The sequence below is a fragment of the Cetorhinus maximus genome, chromosome 14 (genome assembly GCF_964194155.1).
Source record: "Cetorhinus maximus chromosome 14, sCetMax3.hap1.1, whole genome shotgun sequence".
Lineage (NCBI taxonomy): Eukaryota > Metazoa > Chordata > Chondrichthyes > Lamniformes > Cetorhinidae > Cetorhinus > Cetorhinus maximus.
The window spans coordinates 66076213-66100427 of record NC_135892.1 but is presented as its reverse complement, the minus strand read 5'-3'; the positions used below and the strand labels follow the sequence as shown (position 1 = coordinate 66100427).

The following is a 24215-nucleotide window of genomic DNA, read 5'->3' as shown; positions in this document are numbered from 1 at the left end:
TTTATAGCCAACAGGTCTCTACTTGAGGCTTTTTTTGTCCTCCCACCGCCCACCCCCCCCAACCCCAACAGCCATTGAGGGTCAATTTTGGGCATAATTCCTGCTTCAGTAGAAAAGTTCTTTTCCCCCTCTCCCAGACTTCCATAGCATACCTGGGGCAATGCAAGCTGTATTTAAACATATTTATAAGTAAAGTAGTTGACTTGGCAATTTATGGCCATTTCTGCAACGAGATCTCATAGCAAACAATGTCCTGCTATGCCTCAGTCTTCCAGAAGACTTTCGTATAAATCCAACTTAATTTACATTTTGTTTTAAAGCTGCACCATTTAAACTATGCATTTATAGATGAATTAACTGACCCTAGTAGCTGCAAGCAAGCATGAATTTAAATCTAGAATATCTGTAAAGCAACAAAGCATTGCATTGATTGACAGATAAACTATCAGTGAACATCTTCAGAACCACAATGAAAGCTCCCTGGCACACTTTAAAACTTATGTTACAAATAATTTCCTATTTTGTTAAAAGTTGAGAGCTTGTACTGTTTTAGTATTGGTTACAGCTAATTAATTTAGAAACCCCAGAAATAGGAATATTCCATCAGCTCTGGATTATAAATTCTATCAAACTTTTGTACACAAAGGGAATCATAAGCTGTCAGCTATTGTCAAAGCATATGGCCTTTTCCAAAATATACGTATAATTTGTATAGGATAATGATACTAAACTATCTGCTTTTTTCCAGTTAGACATATGCCTAGCACCACCTGTTAGGATTACATCATCTACCACCACTTGCAGGACTGCCTAACGAAGTACTATCCTTGCATTGTTAGTGTTCAAGGGGTTGATGTCATGCCAACTGATGTCATTGTTATTATCTAGCTCCACTGCATTTCCATAGCGACAAGGCAGGTGGAGGGCTTCAAGTCAGTGTCAGACATAAAGGGAGGAGCAAATTACTGAGAAAGACCAAGCCCATCTGTTCAGTGAACCGCCCTCTCCTGCAAACAGTTTCCTAATAATCCACAAAGGAGATGAAGCTGTACCATTTCTTCCTTTGTTGGCATCTACAAACCAAACTGGGCACACTGTCGAATGTATTTATCATAATGGTCAGTGCATATATTCAGTTCTATCTGCTTTATTACAAGTTAATCTATGAAGCAGCACCAAAGGAGCAAATTTGAAATTTAATGTTTATTTTTTAAACCATTTATTTATCCTCAACATAAACATTTTTTGTGTTACTTGTAAACTGCACCAATTCCATGTTAGATGCCAATTAAAAAGGTTGATTAGTCAATATTCCAATTTTCATTTTGCGGAGCTGTTACTGAATGGTATAAAAGGTAAGGTAGTAGTAGCGACAGAAAGTTGGATGATTGACAGGACAATAACAATTCATACTATTTGGGCACAGAAAGAGAAGTAATTGGAAGGTCTGAAGTCCCCAGGTGCAATTTAAAGTGGAGGAAAACATTTTGGACTAGGAGTATGTGCTCAATAGAAATAGACAATCCTAGAGGTTCAAATATATATTCAATTGAAGTGCAAGTGTGGCTAGGAAAAGTTAGACAACCTAACAGCATTGAATTTTGATAGGGATAGACCACCTCTACTGGTTAAGGAGTAAACGACATGGGGCATCATTTTAAAATTGTAACTAAGAGAGTGAAGAGCAGGACAGAAGAAAGTTCAAATGCAAAAAGTTATTCAAGCATGCAATTCTTTACTAGAAGGTGTGATTGAGGCATGTTTTAAGAGAAAAGTGGGTACATATTTGATCCATTGAAAAACATACAATGGGGGATTAATTGTGGATTACTCCAGCAAAGGCTCAGCACAGACAAAATTGCCACACGACCTCACTGTTGTAATATTGCATAGTTCTATATTATAAAAATATCTGGGCCTGTTGAAGGCAGAATGAAAATAATATCAAACCTTCTGATAATCTGGGTCCAGGGCTCAGGGATTTACAATTAAGAAAAAGCTTTCAGCTCCTTAGGGAATTTTCACATAGGCCAAATTACTAGAACAAACTGCATGGAAGAAACTACCACACCCAAATAGCCAGTGATACATCTTTACTTCAGCAAAGATGTTTTAAAAAAATACAAGCTGGCTTTGTAGGAGCAATGAGTAGCTGGTGATCTTCTCCAGAAGAAAGCTACAAGGTCAACAATATTAGCTCGTGCTCTTCGATTAATGCAGGGGTAAAATAATTTTCAGGGCACTTTATCTTTATAATCCAGTTACTATAAATTCAGACTGAACTTAGCAACAAATGGTGCCAAGGACTTCGCAAGTAGTGAGTGTGCTGCAGAACGGCTTTACAAATTAATTACAGAAATGTTTTAGTGCTGCAGGCACTAAATGTTTTTAGTGGGCTTTGAGGATTTTTCTTCCGTTAGAGCTTCACATACAAGATATTTTATAGCCTTTAGAAGCCAGGCAGATGTTTATGATGAATAGGCGGTAAATTACAGAATACTCTCATTTTAAAGGGGTGTGACTTTATTTTAAATAAAGTGGCAAATTTTTACTTACAAGATAGAATGTTTCAGCTTTTTGATGAACCTGATGGCATTAGTAGTTAATAAAAGTATTGGTGTATTGGTATTGTTTATTAAACATACTAACATCACCCTACACACTGCGCACAGTTAAGTCAGGAGATATGCTGCTTTACAAAGACAAGAAACTATACCAAGACATTAGCAATGTGTGTTATGTTACTAATATGGAAGAGAGGGCCCCATCAAGGTGGCAAGATGTAATTGGCATACATTTTTGAATGCTACGCTTGGGCCAATTAGAGATCAGATTATCTTTGTCAGCGCAATTTTTAAGGGCGCAAAATTAACAGATAAAAAAGTGCAACACTCAAGTATGATGCCCCACTATGCCCAAACTGATGACCAAAATGAGTGTTGCACATTGTAATCTTAAATTTGCTGGAGCAGGGCATCATGCGGTGTGCCCAGTTAGTTAGGTTTGTTTGTGCACACATTAGTTTTTTAAAAATCTGCCCACAATGTTGCTGGATTTGTGAGCTGATAAAAGCACAGTGAGGGCAACAAGGCATCGGTGACCCTCAAAACAACAGAACAAACAGGGTAAAAGCAAAATACTGTGGATGCTGGAAATCTGCAACAAAAACAGAAAATGCTGGAAAAACCCAGCAAGTCTGACAGCATCTGTACGGAAAGAAATAGAGTTGACTTTTTGAGCCTGTATGACCCTTCTTCAGAGCTACAGCGAAGTAGAAATGTGATGAAATTTATACTGTTTAAGGGGGGTGGAGCAGGTGAAGCTGGATAGGAGGTCAGCGATAGGTGGGGGCAAAGGAAAGAATGACAAAGATGTCGTGAACAAAAGGACAAAGGGAGTGTTAATGGTAGTGGTAAGGGCTAAAAAAAGGTGAACAAACAGGGTCTCTCCTTAACCAATGAGATTAAGGATTGAGAAACAAAAGGAAAAATTGAGAAGTAGGCTGCATGAGAATTGACTAATTAAATGTCAACTCAAGAAGAGAAAGAGGAATAAAGTGACGGAACAAAAGATTTCAGTGAGTGAGTACACGCAGAGGAAAAGTAAGAATAAAATATTAAGAATCTGACATTTAAATATCTCCTAAAACTAGTTACAACGTGATGGAATGAGACGCCACATTACTAATTGTTTACTTTTGACCAAAAGAGGTTGATTGGAAGCCATTAACAATGAGGTTATTAATTACTAGTTTTAACTTTGTGATGAGTTTAATGGATAATTAATGTGCAAATACAGCACCGTCATGAAATTCACAGGGAAGCTAAGCACAAGATGCCAATTTCACATAGCTAATGCCAGAGGTGCAAATCAGCCAGCAGCTTATGGTGATTTGCAACTCACAAGTTAATTCTTCCTCACTACAAGTTGCTGGTCCTTTTGCACATTAATAATGCTGTTTGTCTTCAGATTCTGTTACATTTTTTCAGCAAAATCTGGGCGTCCAATATATAGATATATACAAGCTGATCTCCAATGATGTTGCTCACAGCATATCATGGGGATTATCAAATGTGAGAAAGTATGAGAGTGGTAGTGATCATCCTCCTGACAGAAGTATTATTGTTGATGGTTCCTGAAAAATGAAAGTGTTTTTTAAAAACTTAGTGGAAGTACATAAATAATTGCTATCTATTGGAGTTTAAGGATTTTATTCCCAATACTTTCCCACAAGAGGCAGTGGAGGCTTCCTAAAACAAAACCCCTGCATGTTCTGTGAACAGCACGTCTTACCATCATTCAAACATCTGGAAGTTCTACACATGGTGCATATTTGGATTTATAGCCCACTACATCAAGTTTCTTGAGCGAAAAGTGAAATGACTGAGAAACTGCAACAAGTCAAAGTTCAGGCTTTTTCATATAGGCAACAACAAAAAAAGTACTTACAGGCATTTTGTTCTGTTGTATAGGCAAGTTCAATAATTTTCCTGTAAATACTGTTTTTTTGTCTATTATATCTAAACCTATTTCCAGCAGAAAGTATTCAGCTTGGTGGCAGTAAAGAAGAAAAAAAAATCAATATTTTTATAAAAGTAATTTGGTTGCTTTAGCCTCTTCTTTTTATTGGTTGCTGTTGCTAGGTAACCATTTTTGATGGATATTTCTCATTCTTGTTGTTGCCTGCTGATTGGTACGTTTCCTGCCTGTTGTGATATCTTGCTGGCTTATGGAGGTAAACTTTGAACCAAACTGCTTAAAGTGCAACTTAAAATGAATCTATAGAACAGTGCACCCCAGAGAGTTATGACAGACAAAATGTACACATACATTGTTTTCAGATACTGTACGTGGATGCAAGAGAATCTGAAACTGCAACCTCAAACTTTTAATGCACATTGATGTTATTTTTTAAAATCATTACCAACATCTAAAGAAAATAGATTGTTATTTATAGTATCTATAATGGAAAATTTGGAGTTTCGATAATTACAGTGCTCACAAACAGAACTTTATTTTAGTTAACTTGTATTAAATTGGAATACTGATAGTTCAAGGGAATCATTAGCCGATATAATAAATAGTCTAATTACCATTTCACAGTCTGCACTACAGATGCCAGAAACTAGAATATGATGACAAAATGTGACGTGACAATTACTTTTGAGTACAAATAGTCCCAAAAGTACCCAGTTAATTTTGTGACTTCCTATTGTTCTACAACATCAAGGTCATTTTAGCAATAGAACCAGCAAATGATTGCTCAAAATTTTAGCAGAGGACATTTAAAGGTCCCTCAATTCCTGCGAAGAGTGACATAATTAATAACAGACAGCCTAAGGAACCAGTTTTACTGACCTCTACATAATGGATTTTTTTGGAAAAAGAAACTATAGTTTATTTTACTTGATGTATAATTACATTTTAAATAATGTTGCATGATCTTAAGAGTAAAAGGAGAGACCTGACCTGAAGAATTGAGTTCAGTTACTCCACATACTTAGAGATACAAAAAATAAATCATCAAATCACAAAGCAATGGTCATTGTTAAAGCCTTGTATAATTCTACAACTTTAATAGTTTGAGATCACCAGGTTTAACCTAAAAAAAGTCAACTGCATATGAAAATCAGATATAAGCAAATCTTTTGTGACGTTCCAATACAAGCAAATTGTCAGAAGTCCTTCCTGACTCAGTAGGTTATATGCAAATTTGGTTAAACACAGCCTGTTACCTGTTTGGTGATCTAAACTGTTTATTTCCATTTTATGAGAGCTTTGTGCAATCTGAACTAGTATTAACATCCTTCTTCCACCACCCTCCTTTCCTGTACAATTATCAATTTAAACAGTAATTCAATCCTGAAAACAACTGTGGCCTCCTGATCAATTTATAACCAGATAACTCTGCACCACTGAAGCAGTAATAGCCCTAACAGGCAATACCAAACTTGGAGTGGACAATGTCCAGTCCAGGCTCTAGACTTAGACAGGTCATCTCCAAGCAACAGTGTTTATAAACATAAACGGAGATTGGATACTGGGACAGTTATTTAGATTATAAATATACACTAATCATTTGAAGAGCAAGGCTGAAAAAATGCCATGCTTAAACACACAGAGCTATATGTGGCACATAAATTTTTAAAAATTATCTTTATACTAAAGTTGAACTTTTAAAAAATCCAGTGCATGTGAGCTATGAAATGCTTTCTACTTAGTCCCGTTTCCTTGCCCTTTCCCCACAGAGCCTTTTTAAATTTGCTGTAGCTCAAACCATAAAAATATATTCCTTATAATGCTTGCAAGTTGTTTTCTTCAAAACTTGTTCACCAAGTCACTTGTTGTTTTACACTATAACATATCAATTTGGGGCCATGCTGACTTTTAAATCCTTGAGCGTTAGACACAGGGAGGGCGAATGTCAACAAGTCCAAGGGTATCTGTTCGGTCTTTTAACACCCTCGCAAAATCACCAGGGTGGAATACAGAAAGGAGAATCTGGGACAGAACATTGTATGGCTGTTACAGAACTCATTTCTTCCTATTCATTTCAATGAAAGGCCTCACCCAACTTTCCCATCATCAATACAGGACCCTCCCCACCATATGTACCTTTCTGTGCTTTACTCAGGTGTTATTTAATACCCACGTGGTAAAGGCCAACATCTGTCCCATGTCTGCACTTGATTAATCTCCCACTAAGTATTCAGAGAATATTGTGTATAGTTCTGATCTCCATACTACAAAAAAAAAACACTGGAAAAGGTGCAAAAATATTGTCAAGGATGACACCAGAACTGAAAGGGTGTATCTATTAGGAAAGACCAAATAGACTAGGGCTCCCTCCCACAGGAAAGAGAAGATGGAGGAGTGACATAATAAAGGTTTTAAAAATTTGAAAAGGATTTGATAGGCACAAAGAGCATTTCCACTCACAAGCAAGTCCATAACTAGTACCATAAATATAAGATAGTCACTAATAAGTTCAATAAAGAATTCAGAAGAAAGATGATAATAAAAGCACAAATGAATCTAATGGAGAAAATGAAGAAATACTCCTTACTCAGTGGTTAGAATGTGTAATGCACTAACATAGAAAATGATTCAGGCAAATAGTTTAGGTGCTTTTAAGAGAAACCTAGACAAGCATATGAGAGGAAAGGGAATAGAAAGATGTGTGAAATGAGGCACTTATAATGAGAGGAAGATTGTGTGGAGCACAAACATCAGCACTGAATAGCTGTACCGAGTGCCCTGTTTCCATGCTCAGAATTAACGATCACAACTCAGGTTGGTAATATTCCCAGCCAGAAAGGAGGTAAAATGATTATTTTCCAGTGTGTTACTTAAGTGACTCATAGGAACAGGAGTAAGCCATTCAGTCGGATCATGTGTGCTCTATACCTCAAACTCATCTACCTGCCATTGTTCCATATCCCTTGATAATGTTGTCTAACAAAAAATATATTGAACTGTCTTGAAAGCTCTAACTGTTCCTGCATCCACAAACTTTTAGGGGAAAGGACATCAGATTTCTCTTGCCCATTGTGTGAAAAGGTACAACCCGATTTCTCCGATGGCCTAGCTCTAATTTTAAGATAATGTCCACTCATTTTTGATTCTTCCACCAGATGAAATAATTACTCTGTATCTTCTCTGTTGAATCCTTTTTACATTTTAAACACTTTGATCTGTTCACCACTCAATCTTCCATAGCCAGGGGAGTACAAGCCAGGTTTTTGCAATTTGTCCTCCTAACTTAACCCTCTAAACTTCAGTATCATGCTGGGGAACCTCCACTGCACCTCTGCCATGGCCAATATATCCTTCCTCAGGTAGAGTACCCCAAAACTGAATGCAATATATCGATATGATCTGATCAAGGCTCGATACAGTTGAAGCACAACTTCCTCCGCCTTTTTATCTCAGCCCACGAGATCGAGGCCAACGTTCCATCAGCATTTTTGATCACTTTTTGCATCTCTCTACCCTCTTTAAATGATTTGTGTATTTGGACTCCCAATTCTCTTTGCTCCTCTATATTTCCAAGCTTCTCCAAAAAAAAAATCAGATTTAATTTTTTTAGATCAACAACCTCACACTGGTACTCATTGAACTCCATCTGCAATAGTTTTGTCCATTTACTTGTCTCTGTCACTTTGTAACTTCCTGCTCCACACAATTTATTCTGCCTCTTAAGTTAGTGGCATCTGCTTGATTATTGATTATTATACAATGCACTAATCCTCTATACAAGTCATTAAGATATATGGTGAAAAGTGGAGGCCCCAGGTATCTGGAGGTCACCACCTGTCATGTCCCTCTAACTAGTGAACAGTTCTTTTATCCCTATCTCAGTCACTGACCTCCTAACCAATTATTGAACCATGTCACATGGTTATCTCCAATTCCATGTGCTCTCATTTTTGCTAATAACCTCTTGTGCAGAACTTTGTTAAAAGCTTCCTGAATGTCCATTTTGACACCATGCATAGACACTCCCCTGTCCATCATGCTAATCAGACATGGTCTACCCATCACATGTCCAACCTGACTCTTTGATCTGCTTATACTTGTGCAAATGCTCAGTCACTCTGCCTTATGACAGATTCCAGAAACTTCTCCACAATTGATGTTAAACTGAAGGGTCTGAAGTTGCCCATTTTCTCCCATTTTCCCTTCTTAAATAATGAAGTGACAATTGCCATTTCCCAACCAAAGACACAGTTCCAAAACCTGGAAAGCTTTGGAAAGTTATGACTAACGCATCTGCAATTTTTTCACCCATTTCCTTTAACTTTCAGAGGCGGAAGCCATCAGGTCTGAGGGTTTTGTTTATCTTTCATCCCATTATTTTCTCCAGTAATATTTTTCATACTTGTATTAAACATACTAAGTTCTTTCCCTGGACTTATTGATAGGCTCCTGTATTGCTGGTATTTTGCTCCCTTCATCCAGTGGAAAGGGATACAAAATGCTAATTTAATGAGTCTGGCATTTCCTTATTTTTCATTATAGTTTCACCTTCACTCCTCTTTAATATTTCCCTTTATCAATCTCTTTATCTTAATAGATTTATAAACATTTTTACTGTTAGCCTTGGTATCCCCTGCAAGTGTTTTTTATTCATAAGCATTTAGCATCTCTTATAATTTGTGTATCCCTTTGTTGCATTTGATAAATTTCCTGTCTGCTTAATTTCCACTTCTCTTGCATTTGTGTAAGCCTGGTCTTTGGCATGATACTGTCTCTTATATCATTTGTTAAGCAAGGTTGTTTAACTACACAAGTGGAACCCATTTTCTCCACGCTCTCCTCATAACTAAAACCTCTGACCACAGGAATCATCTTAGTAATCTTTTCCGCAACCTCTGCATGGTCTTGATATCTTTCCAAAAGTAGGACACTCAAAATTGGACACACTTATCTAACCCATGGCCAAATTAATCACTTATATAGGTTTACTACGTCCAATTATCTCTGCTGAGTATTCCGTTTATCAGTTACAAAGTAGTCTCTGTTATCCATGGTGTAACTACTTTAACATAATATTACTCTTCCATCATATAGTTTCTAATTTGATCTCTCCTGTCCTATCACCTTTGCACATTTTCCACCTTGGGGCCTCATTCTTTCAGGCATGCCTGCAGACAGTGAAGGTCACAGATTTCTCCAATCATGCTCTACAGCTAACCAACAGGAGGAGGCATGCAGTAGTGAGACGGTTTGGGCAATATCACTTTTTCAATGTCCTTGAAACAAACACTGCTAGCAAAAGTGCTCCACCTAGCAGCCTGGCTAAGACTGGCAGAATTCAATCCCAACTGTTGCGGACAGATTTGAGTGACAAGCTGCCTTGGGATTCAAACCCACACCAATCTGTTCAGAAGGTCAGTACTGCAGCTGCTAAGCTGTTTTGCATTTGGTATTGTAAAGGCCATCAATACTGCTACTGTTCACTCCTTACATGATAATTTACTGCAATGAAATTGAAAAATGCATTTACTGCATTGCATTCAAAACCAAACAAGGTCAATGTCATTAAGTCAAATGACCCTAATTATGCTGCATCGGAGATTATGTTCGCCATGCGATTGGGACCTTTCAGAACTTGTTAATACCTGCAGACCATGAATCATCATTAATGGACCTTTTCCCTCAATTTCTGTGCTAGTAAAGCGGTAATGCACAACAGCCAGGGTGACGTGCTACACATACGGTATTCGTTTTCAGGATGCTTTCCTGCGTTTCCTGAATGTGACATTGCAAAACAGGAATTTTCATTCACTAACCGTTTTTCAAAAATAATACAAACAAGTTACCTTCTTTACTTCAAATTTAATTGCTTTATGTACGAGAAGCTCAGACTATGTAACTGAAGTACCTATAATTTACAGTATACTGGAGACTGGAGAAAATAACTGATTTAGTTCCGCAGGATGCACTGCTTACAAATTACTATTAACTTGTGTGACTTTCTCTAAGGAGGCAACAAATAAATATTAACAAAAAATAATTAATTTGTATTTTTATATCATGCATTACCCGGCCATAACACTCCTGAAACCTCGGGTCGTTAAACTTTCCCCTACTGAATAAGAACATTCCAAAAGTCTACCTTTTAAAACAAGTGGATCCTTGCCTTCTCGTTTCAACGACTCCAGCACTATATGAAGGGGCTGAGAGGGCATCACCCGGTTAGGCTCATTAGTGTTCTCATCATAAACTATTATCTCCTTGGAGAAAATCCTTTGATAGGAGTCTTTGCCTTCCCTACAAGAGATGAGATCCAAGACCGTGATCTTGCCCTGCTGCAGCCTCCTCCTGCTGATCTTGTCAGAGCAGTTGATGTGGACGGCTCCTTGGATATGGCTTTTGTTGTATTCCATGAAGGGGCGGCAGTCTATGATGACGGGACCCTGGCTCTGCGACTGGGGGCCCTTGCTGCATTTGGTCAGTTTCTTGGCTAATTCGGTGGGGTAAATGGTGCGGATCGCCTGCTTGGTGGCCGCACTGGCTGGAGGAGACAGGGGTCCTCCAGGTCCACCAGCCGATGCAGAAGCCAGGGGGTTCAGAGTGCCGCCGTTCTCATTGTTGTTGCTCACCATTGGGCTAGTGGCACAGGAGGGACAGTTGGCTGAAGTGCCGAGTTTAGCAGCCGGGGCTGGGACCAGGTTGCTGCTGCCGCCCACTGATGCTTGGCTCTGGTCGCCCTTGTTCTGGTAGGTGGTCACCGTGCAGCAACTAGCGCTGCTGCATCCGCAGGACAGGGAGCGCACCGAGCCGTTAGATGATGGCATATACGTAAAGTTACCGCTTCGGAACGGGACCACAGCCGCTGGGCTGAGGGTCGTGCTCTGGGCTTTCGGGTCGCCAGCTGCTGGAGTTGTCGCTCCAGGAGAAGCCACGTAGGTGTTATCCAAGCGGAGATGGAGTTCCTGCGGTCTGACCGGCCTCGGCAATGCCACCACCCCAACAATCCGTTCGTCTAGAGGGGATGGAGGCATCAGGATGATGTGGATGAGCCCTGTTGTCGATCCGTGGAGTAAATGGACTGAAACGGGATCAAATGTACTGTCAGCATCAGAGCAGAGGGAGGGGAGGGGAGAGCAATAAATTCAAAGGCACGCATTGGTTATTTCTGCTGCAAATAGAAGGGGATCGCAACTAAAAATAAACTCGAGGCATGGGCGCCTTCATTGGGCAACCGGTGGACCGACTTTAAATAAACTGGCTCGTTTATTCTCCTGCTAAAGTGGTTTCAATTTAAAGTCAGAGTGAGCCGGACTCACTGAAACTTGTCCAGAACAGAAGTGGGGAGGAGAAGCGGCACCTTCACTCTGCAGCAACTCCAACTGGAAGACTCAGAAAATGTACTTACATCACAAACTTTAGCCGCTAGGCTTCGCCCACATGCGCCCCTTCTCCTCTTATTTACTCTCTCTCTATTCTTTCTTTATTATGGTTTCAAAGACTTATACTCATTCAACGGGTATGGGGTCGGCGCTGCCACTTTAATTCGGCGACACTTTATACAAGCACATTAACTTCACCTGACGGGGAGGTGACGGTGGGGGGGGGAATCCGCCAGGATAATTGACAGAGGGATCAGCCAATGGGAAATCAGGCTTCCCGGGATTTGACGCGCCCACTAGCCCCACCCACCAATAGCCGGCTGCGGGAGGCGGGCACCGCGCAATCATTGGATGGCAGAGAGACAGCTTTGTCGCAAGCATGACATCATTGGCAGCCAATGGGCGGGTCGGCAGCAAAGCCGGTGCCGGAATGAAGCGGCTCTGCGCTCGCTCGCTCTTTCCAATGGACACAGCAGCAGAGGCAGCGGGGCAGTTAAAGGGACGAGCACGGCAAGACTAGCTTTCCTTTTCATTTTAGTTTTTTTCCTTTTCAGGCCACATTATTATTTATCCAAGCACTTGTCCTTCAAAAAAAAGGATTAAATCATTCATTGTAGTCCCCAATGTGTAACACGATCCGTAGCATTGGTTCTGGTCTTATTTTAGAGATAAACTACAAGATAAAGCGAACTCAAAACAAAAAAACAAGACTTTCTCTTCTCGGCAGTAGTAACCACAAAGTTCAGCTGCTGTCAGCAGCATACAGGCATAGAAAAAAGCCCGCCAACATTTCCCTGGTTACCTAAACTAGACCTGACACGAATGCACCAGCTTAACCTAGAAAGCATTGCAGAGCAAAAAACTAAGCTAAATGATGTGGCGAAGGCTGTGTTTCTGGCGAGGAAGAAATGATTTTTTCATTTTGTTATTGGTCGAATGAGGTGGCAGAAGTTGTAAACAGCCAGCTGTTAAAAGAACCATCCTATGAATGGTTGGGTAAATAACGAACAGGATCTCAAGACAGAATCAAACACATGGGGTGATGTCATTATCTAAAGCAAAGGTTAATCATAATACCTGAAATCATTAATCTTTTTCACGAAATTGTTACGACACGGTTAAGTATTCTCCCTACTATGAAAATATTTATCTAAACTGCATCAACTTGGATACGCTAGGAGGCAGGATTTCCTGTTAATGCATATTAGATCAGCTGGGTGTAGTGCATGTCAGAAAATTGGTTGCGAGCACTTCTGGGCACCGTGCCATAAGAAGGATATCTCAGTCTTGAAGGAAGCGCAGCATAGATTTACCAGATACCTCTACTCCAAGGGTTAAATTACTAGGCGAGATTACAGAAACTGGGGCTGCATTCCTGGAATGTAAAAGGTTAAGGGTGATTTGAGAAGTGTTTTCAAGTTATTAAGCGAAATAGATAGGGTGGAGAAACTATTTGTGCTGGTTGGAGAGTCCAGAACTAGGGGCCACAGTCTAAACATTAGAACCAAACCCTTTAGGAGTGAAATTAGGAAAGATTTTTACACACAAATGATGGTGGAATTCCCTTTCACAAATGATAATTGATGCTGGAAATAAAGTCTTAAATTTAAAACTGAGATTGATAGACTTTTGTTAGTCAAAAGCTTAAAAGGGATATCGTATTAAAATGGGTATATGGTGTGTGGTTGCAGATCATCAATGATCCCATTGAATGGTGGATCAGGTCCAAGGAGCTACATGGTGTATTCCTATTCCTATGTTTCTATGGGGAGGGGGTTGGGGGGGGGGGGGGTGGTGTTGGTATCACTTGCTAGCAATAGGGCCCTTCCTTGTCCATTTAAATAATGGTTGGAAAATAGGGAAGGACTCTTTGTTGGCATGTGATTCACCCCTCCTGATTTTCCTCTGCATGACAACCAGGTGTAATAGCAAGGAAACACCCTCTGAAGGTTGCTCGTGGCCCACAAATCATACTTTACACAAATCACTAGGATTTCCGACACTGCCACCCTTCTGCGCCTAATTTAAAAAAATGTGTCAGCCTTCATGTAGACTGCAATTTGAATGCAGTACTGAAGGAATGCTGCACTAACAGAGCTGTCATATTTCAGGTAAGATTTTAAACCAAGGCCCCTTAGTAGAAACCATGGCACTATTTGCAAAGAGCAAGGGAATTCTCCCTGGTGACCTGACCAATATTTATCTCTCAACCAGATCATTATAACATATTATCTGGCCATTACCATATTACTGTTTGCAAGAGCCTGCTGTTTGCAAATTGGCTGCATTGTTTCCTTCATTACAGAAGTGACTACACTTCATGAGTCCTTTATTTACTGTAAAGATATTTGTAAAGTTTCATATAAATGCAAGTCTTTTGTTTGTTAAAAATGTGAATAATGTTAGCTTGAACTCTTATGACCATCAATCTCTCTAAAACTTTTATAATAAAACTATGAACATAAAAGTATGAGAAAATTATGGCTGATAATTCCCTCAGAGATGGTCCCCTCCACTGCCATAATTGTGCAGGAAATCTGGCAGATACCCTATTTAAGCTGCACATCTGGCAAAGTTATGCCAGTGGAATGGAAATAGCTAAAAGAAAATTCCAGGCCTCTGCGTTCAAATTATAGACTTTTTAAAATATTTTTATGCCACTTGAACCTTGTGTAATATGGCATCATAATGGTAGTGAGGTTTTTCGTATTTTACTGAACAATTTTATAGTTACATAGAATTGCATAGAGTTTACAGCACAGGAACAGACCATTTGGCCCAACAGGTGTACGTGTTACCTGTCATTGTTCTGTAGTTTGTAAAGTAGTTGAATTTTTCCTATGCAATAACATTTGAACTTCGTTACTAGCAGTGATAGAGGGATGGTGTAGACAAAGTCATTGAGACAGTTATTTTTATAGTCGATATGGTATGTTTTAGGTTGCTGTTTTTAGGCCCAAGCTATGAGCCCAATCTGCCTTGGTAAACAGAAAAATATCATTGCATATGTTTGTAATATTACACAACATTTAAACTGTGGGGCTAAAGTTACATTTTGTCTGTCGCAGGTGTAGCCTAAAATAAGACTCGCAGCTTTATCTCTGCAAATTTGCCTACCAATTTATGGAGGCTTCCATGTGGTCATTAAGATTCAGATGACAAATGTGGCCACTTAAAGAAAGTGTAACTTCAAATTTTAATCAATGTATGTAAACACTGCAAGTAATTCATACATGCAATTATCCTTTTTTCAAGGAATCTCTAACTTGGATTTAATATTATTTGAAAAATCTGTCATATAGCTTTTTTTATCAATATGAAATTGGATATAAACATCGTGACATCCTCCACAGCCTCCTTGTACTTACTTTGGGACATTCATTTGGTCTATTTTAGGCTGTTCTAAATATTGCCCATTCATTGCCAGGTGCCTGGTGGGATAAGAACTAGTCTTTAACTCTCATAGAACAGCAGGAGCTTTTCTGCTTCAAGTCCAAAATTAATTCGAGACTAGTTCACCTCCCCTGGCATTGCTCCCAGGCATTTGTTTAAAATGTCTCTCTGTTCTCTGTCTGTGTTTTTCTCTTCCACTTTTTCTGTAAAATCTCTACCTTTATTGCACTAATTTGCTTTTTTACTCATTGTGTTTAAAGAATGCAAATCCTGATTAATTTTTCCCATTCATAAGTCGATTCCTTAATAAAATAAATGCAACAATTATAGATAACCCTGAAATCTTGACATCGGTATGCTGTACCAATGAGAATGAAGCTATTATCTTTGCAATTTATCACATGGTTTAACATATATTCCTTTTTTGGATTTTTGCGTACCCTTCAATCTGATTTTTTCAGTTTTATTTCACTATGTTGAGTGTCTGATAGAGAGTAATAATAACTGGAAACCCCATGAATCCAAAAATCACCAGCTTTTTGACCATGGCTGCGTAGAGTGGTAAGTATGTCTTTCCCTTTGGAAAATTAGAGGCAGGTCTAGTCTCAGCACTGGGAAGAGTTGAGCAGAGCCTGAGCAGTGAACGAGAGCCACAGGAGCTGGTTCCAGGATGGCAGGAGGCAGGAGTAGAACCACAGCATCAAGGAATGCATTGAAAAGAAACAAGCACATCCTGGACAGACTGGAGAGGTTAGCAAATGGGAAGCAAAGTTTGAATTATCAGCATGTGCATTCCTTTGGTCTAACGTGGATTCATTTTTGGTGTTGTGTCTTAGGATATTGTACTGGACTTCAGCATTGTGGGTATGTGATGTGCTATCGGTTAGCATGAAAGGGTGTCCCTTAGGTGATTGAAGCAGTGAAATAAAGCTGGAAATAAAAACAGATAGATAGAAGTGCAATAAAAGTTCCAAGCAAAAAGGTACGTGTCTTCTGTGTTGGGCGAAAATGGGGTGAAAGAGGGTAGGATGAGAAGTTTGTGGGTATGTTCATGATTTTGCTTTCAAATGAATTATTTTTAATGTATTAACGTGATAATATTTATCTTTATGGATATATAATAGAATATGTGGGAACCTGTCATGGCTGTTGTATGCACAGAATTATTTTTGGTACACCATGATTGATGGTTTGTTTGACTGAACCAAATATTAACTACGTTACATTTGATTGGTTTGATTGATGGGATACTGGCCCCTTGTTCTGCAAGTTGATTGTTGGATGAGAAAGAATTTGACAAGACATAGCACGATATCTGCAAGACTCAAGGGAATAGATTACCCTCTCTGGACACCAATGGGCACAGATTGCCTGAGGTGCACTGGACTTGAAGAAGGGAGGAAGGGGTCTGAGAATTCTTCCCTGGGCCACTTGCATGGTGCCTCATGCATTCCAAGCATAAGACAACCCTAAGAAGAGCAGCAGCCAGAAGGCCCCCATCACCTTAAGGAGAGAAGAAAGTTCTTAGGAAAGATATTCCTGAAATAAAAACAGAAAGTGCTGGAAAAACTCAGCAGATCTGGCAGCATCTGTGGAGAGAGAAACAGGTTTAATGTTTCGAATCTATTATGACTCTTCTAAGGTTCTGAAGAATCTCTTCTGAAATTCCGAAGAAGTGTCATATTGGACCTGAAACATTAACTCTGTTTCTCTTTCCACAGATGCTGCTAGACCTGCTGAGTTCTTTGAGCACTTTTTGTTTTTATTTCAGATCTCCAGCATCCATAGTATTTAGCTTTTATGAAAGCTATTCCTGGACTCTTCTCTAACTTTTAGCTTTTATTCATTCATAGGATGTGGGCATTGCTGGCTAGGCCAGAATTTATTCCCCATTCCTAATTGCCCTTGAGAAGTTGGTGTTGAGCTGCCTTCTTGAACCGCTGCAGTCTACGTGGTGTAGGTACTCCCACAGTACAGTTAGGAGGGGGTTCCAGGATTTTGACCCCGCTGCCTTCGGGGCTCCTGCAGACTCACCAGCCCACAGAGTTCCTGGCACAATCACTACTGATACATTTGTCATTCTGTTGCAGCACCTCACAGCCTAACGAAGAGAAGAGCAAGATGAAAAATTGGAAACGCCCTCTCCCTGTTGCTTGTGATACACTTCAAAAAATACTTCATTTGCTGTGAAGTGCTTTTGGGCATCCTGAGGTCATGAAAGGCACTATATAATTGCAATCTTTATTTTCTCTCATCTCAGTTCCAGGCAGCACACAAGGGCATCCATTCTTTTTTCCTGATGAATGTACTCGAGAACTAGGTGTTTCTTTAACTTTTCAGTGATTTAAATTTTATATTTATGCAAACTTCCAGAAACCCCTGGTCTGGTTAGTGGGGGAAAAAATCAAAAGCATATATTATTTTCATCTTTTATTATACTTTAGGAATAAAATATTGTGGTGATTTGAAGCCCCTGGACCTGTCTGCAAAATAATTCTTAGGTTCAATCAAATATAATTCAATCTAAAACAAAAACAGAATTACCTGGAAAAACTCAGCAGGTCTGGCAGCATCGGTGGAGAAGAAAAGAGCTGACGTTTCGGGTCCATATGACACTTCAACAGAACTGATGTATAGTTAGGAGAGAGGTGAAATATAAGCTGGTTTAAGGTGGGGGCGGGGGGAGAGAGAAGTTGAGGGGGGGGTGGTTGTAGGGACAAACAAGCAGTGATAGGAGCAGATAATCAAAAGATGTCACAGACAAAAGGACAAAGAGGTGTTGAAGGTGGTGATATTATCTAAGAAAAGTGCTAATTAAGAATGGATGGCAGGATACTCAAGGTACAGCTCTAGTGGGGGTGGGGTGGAAAGACTAACAAGGTATTAGTTGTAGATTTAAAAATAATGGAAATAGGTGGGAAAAGAAGAATCTATATGAATTATTGAAAAAAAAACAAAAGGGAGGGGGAAGAAACGGGGTGGGGTTGGGGGGAGGGGGAGTTTAAGATCTAAAGTTGTTGAATTCAATATTCAGCCCGGAAGGCTGTAACGTGCCTAGTCGGAAGATGAGGTGCTGTTCCTCCAGTTTGCGTTCACTGGAACAATGCAGCAAGCCAAGGACAGACATGTGGGCAAGAGAGCAGGGTGGAGTGTTAAAATGGCAAGCGACAGGGAGGTTTGGGTCTTTCTAGCGGACAGACCGCAGGTGTTCTGCAAAGCGGTCGCCCAGTTTGCGTTTGGTCTCTCTAATGTAGAGGAGACCGCATTGGGAGCAACGAATGCAGTAGACTAAGATGGGGGAAATGCAAGTGAAATGCTGCTTCACTTGAAAGGAGTGTTTGGGCCCTTGGACGGTGAGGAGAGAGGAAGTGAAGGGGCAGGTGTTGCATCTTCTGCGTGGGCATGGGGAGGTGCCATAGGTGGGGGTTGAGGAGTGGAGTGATGGAGGAGTGGACCAGGGTGTCCCGGAGGGAACGATCCCTACGGAATGCCGCCAGGGGGGATGAAGGGAAGGTGTGTTTGGTGGTGGCATCATGCTGGAGTTGGCGGAAATGGCGGAGGATGATCCTTTGAATGCGGAGGCTGGTGGGGTGATAAGTGAGGACAAGGGGGACCCTATCATGTTTCTGGGAGGGAGGAGAAGGCATGAGGGTGGATGCGCGGGATATGGGCCGGACACGGTTGAGGGCCCTGTCAACGACCGTGGGTGGAAAACCTCGGTTAAGGAAGAAGGAGGACATGTCAGAGGAGCTGTTTTTGAAGGTAGCGTCATCAGAACAGATGCGACGGAGGCGAAGGAACTGAGAGAATGGGATGGAGTCCTTACAGGAAGCGGGGTGTGAGGAGCTGTAGTCGAGGTAGCTGTGGGAGTCAGTAGGCTTGTAATCAATCTAATTCTATTTTAGAAATTTACCCATTGCAATTTCTATTGGATTTTAGAGAATATGTCCATGACAAATACAGCTCCAGGGTATAATTGTCGGCATATAGTTGATCAAACCTGAATGTGTACCATTAAAAACTGGAAAAGCAATTTAGATTTGAAAATAGTTAGGAAATTAAGGATTAAGATCATAAGATTGAAGATAGGATTCAGAAAACAGTTCACCAAACTTTTAAATTCACAGTTGGGATTCAGAAACCAGGGCAATAAAATTTTGAATCCAGTTGGGATTTGGATAAGTGATTCATGAAGTTCTGAATTTCGTTAATATTCAGAGATCAAATTAATAAGATTCATGAATCATGTTGGGATTCCAGTTTTTCTGGATCTTAGACTGGCATCCCCTCAGTAAACTGAAGTTAACTGTACAGCTTGTTTATACAAAGGAACATAAACAGAGTCATGCATGAGAAAAGGCAATCCGCACTTCAAAGCTTATTCCTTTAGCACATTCAGGCTTAGATTTTCCATTGTTATACTGCCTGAATAATGGTGGAGAAGAAGGAAAAATAGAGCAGAGAGGTCAACACTGGAAAATTGCCCTAGATACGCCTGGTTTGAAAATATTAATTTATGCTTTTTTTTTGTTAGTCCTAAAGTTTAATTTAGACAAACTCATAAACCTTAATTGTCTGTGGTGGTGCCCCAGGGAAGGAACCCACTAAAGTTCATTGCCATTCTCTGCTCCAACAAAGAGAACCTTGATTTTTTTTTCTTTATTCACTGGCAAAGCCAGATTTGTTGCCCATCCCAAATTGCCCTTGAACTGAACATTTAAGAGGACAGTTAAGAGTCAACCACATTGATGTGGGTCTGGAGTCACATGTAGGCCAGGCCAGGGTAAGGACAGCAGATTTCCTCCCCTAAAGAGTGTTAATGAACCAGATGGGCCTTTGCAACAGTCAATCAATTACCAAAACTAGCTTTTTAAAAATATTCCAGGTTTATTAATTGAATTTAAATTCTACCAGCTGCCATGGTGGGACTTAAACCCATGTCCCCAGAGCATTAACCTGGGCCTCTGGATTACTAGTTCAGTGACATTACCACCATGCCATCATCTCCACCATTTTTGTGAGATGTATTGCGTGCAAAGAGGGACAAAACAATTTGCATTTTGGGTTTTATATGTTTGCTGAACTGTTGTTTATTCCAAATCAATATCATTGCAAAAATAGTTCAGTGCATCATTTACCAAAGAATTACAAATCAACAAAATATAAATAATCACAGTCCTTGCCATAGGAAACTTCATACAAAAGGACTTTAATAAATAAGTATATACACCTTTCAACAGGGGCCTAAAACTGCCAAGTAAACCTATGCACATTCCAGCCTTAATTTCCCAAGGTTCCACCAGTGGGGTCATACATCATGGATTGTTGGTGCTCACTGGAAAATCTTGCCCTGACCTTGTGCAGCCTAATACATTGCAATTTTAATGAAAATAAAAGAGGTCTTTCTGTAGGCAAGGGCACCCCACTATACTCTGTGTTAGTTATGTAAATTGAAATTTATGAGTTCAGGGAGGCTCTGATCTTCAGGGAGGCACCTGACAGTAAAATAGGCCTGGACCTATTTGGGGGGGTGGTTTCTTTCTTTCATTTTAAAGCTAGTCTGCTTTTTTGTTTGGTCCAATATTGAAGTCTGATTTTCTGATAGAGAGCACTTCTCTGCTTCAGTGGTGAACATTTTGAGTACCTTTTTTTTGCATACCACAGCTCAACCTTTTTAGTGAAAGTGTTCATTTTGTTAAGACATGTTTTTCTGGAGTTGTACCAATTGCTGTTGCAGTACAAGTTGCAGTTAACAAAATTGGGATAGTGGGAATCCCATTGGCTATTCCATGAATGAAGATCAACCATTTTATCACGACACAACTTCTTCAGATTCAAAGACATCTTTGCTGCCAATAACAAAAGGCCATGTTTTTAGAGCATGCTTACTCTTACATTGTTGTATCAGTGGAGACTTGTTTTTGATATCTCTCCTTCACATGAAAGCTAGTGACTGAATTATGCCATCTGCTGCAGGATGATCTAGAGACAATATAAAGAACTGACACAGCTGTGAAGGCCATTACTGCTCCTACAACAAATGTCTTCAATTTATTGCAGGAGAAGACATCTGCCAGTTAAGGCAGTGCACAGTTCATTCTTGTAAAAAGCAAATAACTGATACCACATTTGCCAGGCAAAAGTTCTTTACAATTTTCTATTGGAAAGCAATTGATCAGGACAGTAATCTTTTACTCTTATGGTATTCCCAAGAGTCTAGGGTGTTGTAGGGAAGGTCATCAAGGCTCTAAATGTCAACAGGGAAGGGCATCAATTCATTCAAATGTCCAGGTAGTTTCACTCCTGAGGAATATCATCCTGACCATTATTCAGATTACAGCCATGATGAGTCATTCTGCAGCAGTCCACAATGCTTGGATTATTTGATGAGATTCAGAGAGTGAATTGATAATGCTTGGGAACCCAGAGTTAATTTTGCAGCCATGGCTGATGACCATAATCAGAAATGACCATGCAGTAGTGGAGCATAGATACCATGAAGCCATGTCACTATGTAAGTTACTGTGGAGCAGTCAACAAAGGTGCTTAAGCAATTATTCCATTGTTTGGAAGATTCAGGTAGGTGCTGCTCTACTGTATAGTTTAAGTCCTTATAATGCTCAATATGTTATCTGAAGATGCAAAATCAAGCAGCAGGATGAGGATGAAGCCCCAGCATTGCTGCATTACTAGAAGGTGGTATGGTCAGAAAGGATGCCCGACAAGGAGAATGTAGACAGTTACTCCCAATAATGGACACCTTCTGTCACTGATCGACTTTGGTTTTCCATTAGAGCACCAGCACATTCTAGCCCCAAGGATATGGTGTCCATTTCCTCCATTCAAACTCTCCATCCTTTACCTCTCTCCCACCACTGATTTCAATTCCACAGCTTGACCAAAAGCAACCTGCTCACACAAAGAGAAAGAAAAAACTCTGTATTTATTGAGTACTACTTACAGTGCACATTTACTCTTGGCCTTGTACCTGTACTTTTTTTTGCTACCCCTTTACAGCGTGCTGGTTGTAGTCCTGAACCTAAGATTATGTTGAAGTCTTTCCTGAATGGGAAGTCAACACTTAAAAGCTCCTTGTTTGAGGCTGCCCTATAAGGATTGTCATGGCCTAAACTTCAGAGCTATGTAGTGTACATTCAACATTTGGAGTAATGTCTAATGGTTGCCTGTTGTCTGGCATTTTTTTTTTCCAAATTCTTGAGTGAAAGGATGGGCGAATAGCATGTCTCATTAGACAGCTCTCTTACACAGCCTGGTGGAGGGCACTCGGCTGCATGACCTTCAATCTGCCTGAAAGTAGTCCATAGACTATCTCTGGTGTTGGTAAACCTCTTTCTGAATGATACCCCAACCAGGAAAATCTCAGAGCAACTGTTTGTTGTAAATGTATGTCCAAGTGCTCAATGGCAACAGTCTGGCTCTGGTGCTCATGGGAGGACATGGTTCTGCTGTCCCTGCTTTGGCACTGTCTGAAGAAGGACTTGAGGTTTTGAGCTGCTCAACAATTCTAGATTTTTAAGTAAATCACCCTGACAGGACAGCAGTGATGCTGGAGGTGCACTGCTGTAAATCCGTCACTGGTTGCTACAGGTTAATAATGCCTCTGCACCTCAAGTGAATGAGTGAAAAATCTTCAAATATGAAATGGGTGAAGTACAAAATAACTGTATTCCCCAAAGATGAACAGGACTGCATCAAAGTATTAAGTTTGATCCATTAGAAAGAAATTTACAATAAAAGCACGTGATAAAGTTAGTGCCATCTATAGTAAAAAGGAATATAGACTGAAAAGTAAAGTGGAGAGCTAAAAAGGAACAGTATGAGGACCAAAAGGGAATATAAAAATGACTAATAGATAAAATTGAAGGAAATTATAAAGAATTACAAAAAGTAAAAGGATAGTTACAGGGAGGATAGTGCATTTATGGATGAACGAGGGAGTATATAATTGTGGAGGATGAAGGTATGTGCAAATGATGAAATAAATTTATTGCTTTACAAAAGATGGTGATAGTAAGAATGTAGAAGAGAAATATTGATGGAAATAACAAAAAAGTGTTTATTCTAAAAGAAACAGAACTCAGCTTGGATATCTCCTTGGGCCCGAATGGCAAACACCTTGTGCTGTTGAAATAAGCCAGAGAGGAAATATTAGAGGCTCTGGCCTCAATTTTTCAATCGATGTTGTCTAGTAAGCTGGAGAGCAAGATGGAGAGCAGTCTATGTTGTGCCCTTGTTGAAAAATGGAGAGAAAGAAAATCTGGAAAATGCAGACCAGTTAAGCGAAAATCAGTTGTGGGCAAACTTTCAGAATCCATAAGTTGGGAAAAAAGTATGGGCAGTTAGAAATGCATGGGTCAATCAAGGGCAGCCAGCATGGATTTGTTAAAGGCTAGTTATGCCTGACAACTTGAAAAGAGTTTTTTTCAAAGAAGTGACTAATTGGATAGAAAAATGGAATGCAGTTGATATAATATGTGTGGATTTTCACAAGGCGTCTGTAAGATGCCTCAGGCCCTATCTTGCCCTCATATGGCATCTATGCGCTTTCTGGTAGAGGTTACTGAATGGCAATCAAGAGTAGGAATCCAGGTAGATTTTGTTTTCTCTCCCTTCATAACTCAAGGACACTGAGGTTACTTATCCTGTTACCGTGGATGAGATCACCTACCTCCCCACAGCCAGTTAATTAAACCTGGGACCTTCCTGGTCTCAAAGACTCAGTTACACACTAGATGATGAATTTCCCCATTGACTCATTAAGGGAGATGAGATCACACAAATTTAAATGCTCTATTGTATCCCTACCCACTCACCTTAAAACAATGGGAGAAAAGTTGCTGACATGGTATGTTCCTTAGACCACAGTTTAATTGTGCTTTATCTGATTTTATCAGGGTTTCACTGATACGTTTAAAGCTTATTTTTGTTGTGTGTGGATAAGTC

At 39.9% G+C, this 24215-nt stretch overlaps 1 protein-coding gene and 1 long non-coding RNA gene across 3 annotated transcripts in view; one reads left to right on the top strand and one right to left on the bottom strand.

The window, feature by feature from the left end:
• dusp10 (dual specificity phosphatase 10) overlaps positions 1-12047 on the bottom strand; it is a 38006-nt gene extending 25959 nt beyond the window's left edge. The window contains exons 1-2 of one of the 2 annotated variants that reach the window (XM_078557009.1): positions 11885-12047; positions 10622-11557 (exon numbers count right to left, since the gene is read on the bottom strand). In XM_078557009.1, the coding sequence (XP_078413135.1) occupies positions 10622-11510 (889 nt within the window). In that variant the 5' untranslated portion in view covers positions 11511-11557; positions 11885-12047. The other variant, XM_078557010.1, reaches the window with a different exon arrangement.
• The window catches only part of LOC144689695 (uncharacterized), a 120384-nt gene continuing 105235 nt past the window's right edge, over positions 9067-24215 (top strand). Inside the window, exon 1 of the long non-coding RNA XR_013578687.1 lies at positions 9067-9893. This is a non-coding gene — a long non-coding RNA (uncharacterized LOC144689695). The remainder of the gene's footprint in view (positions 9894-24215) is intronic.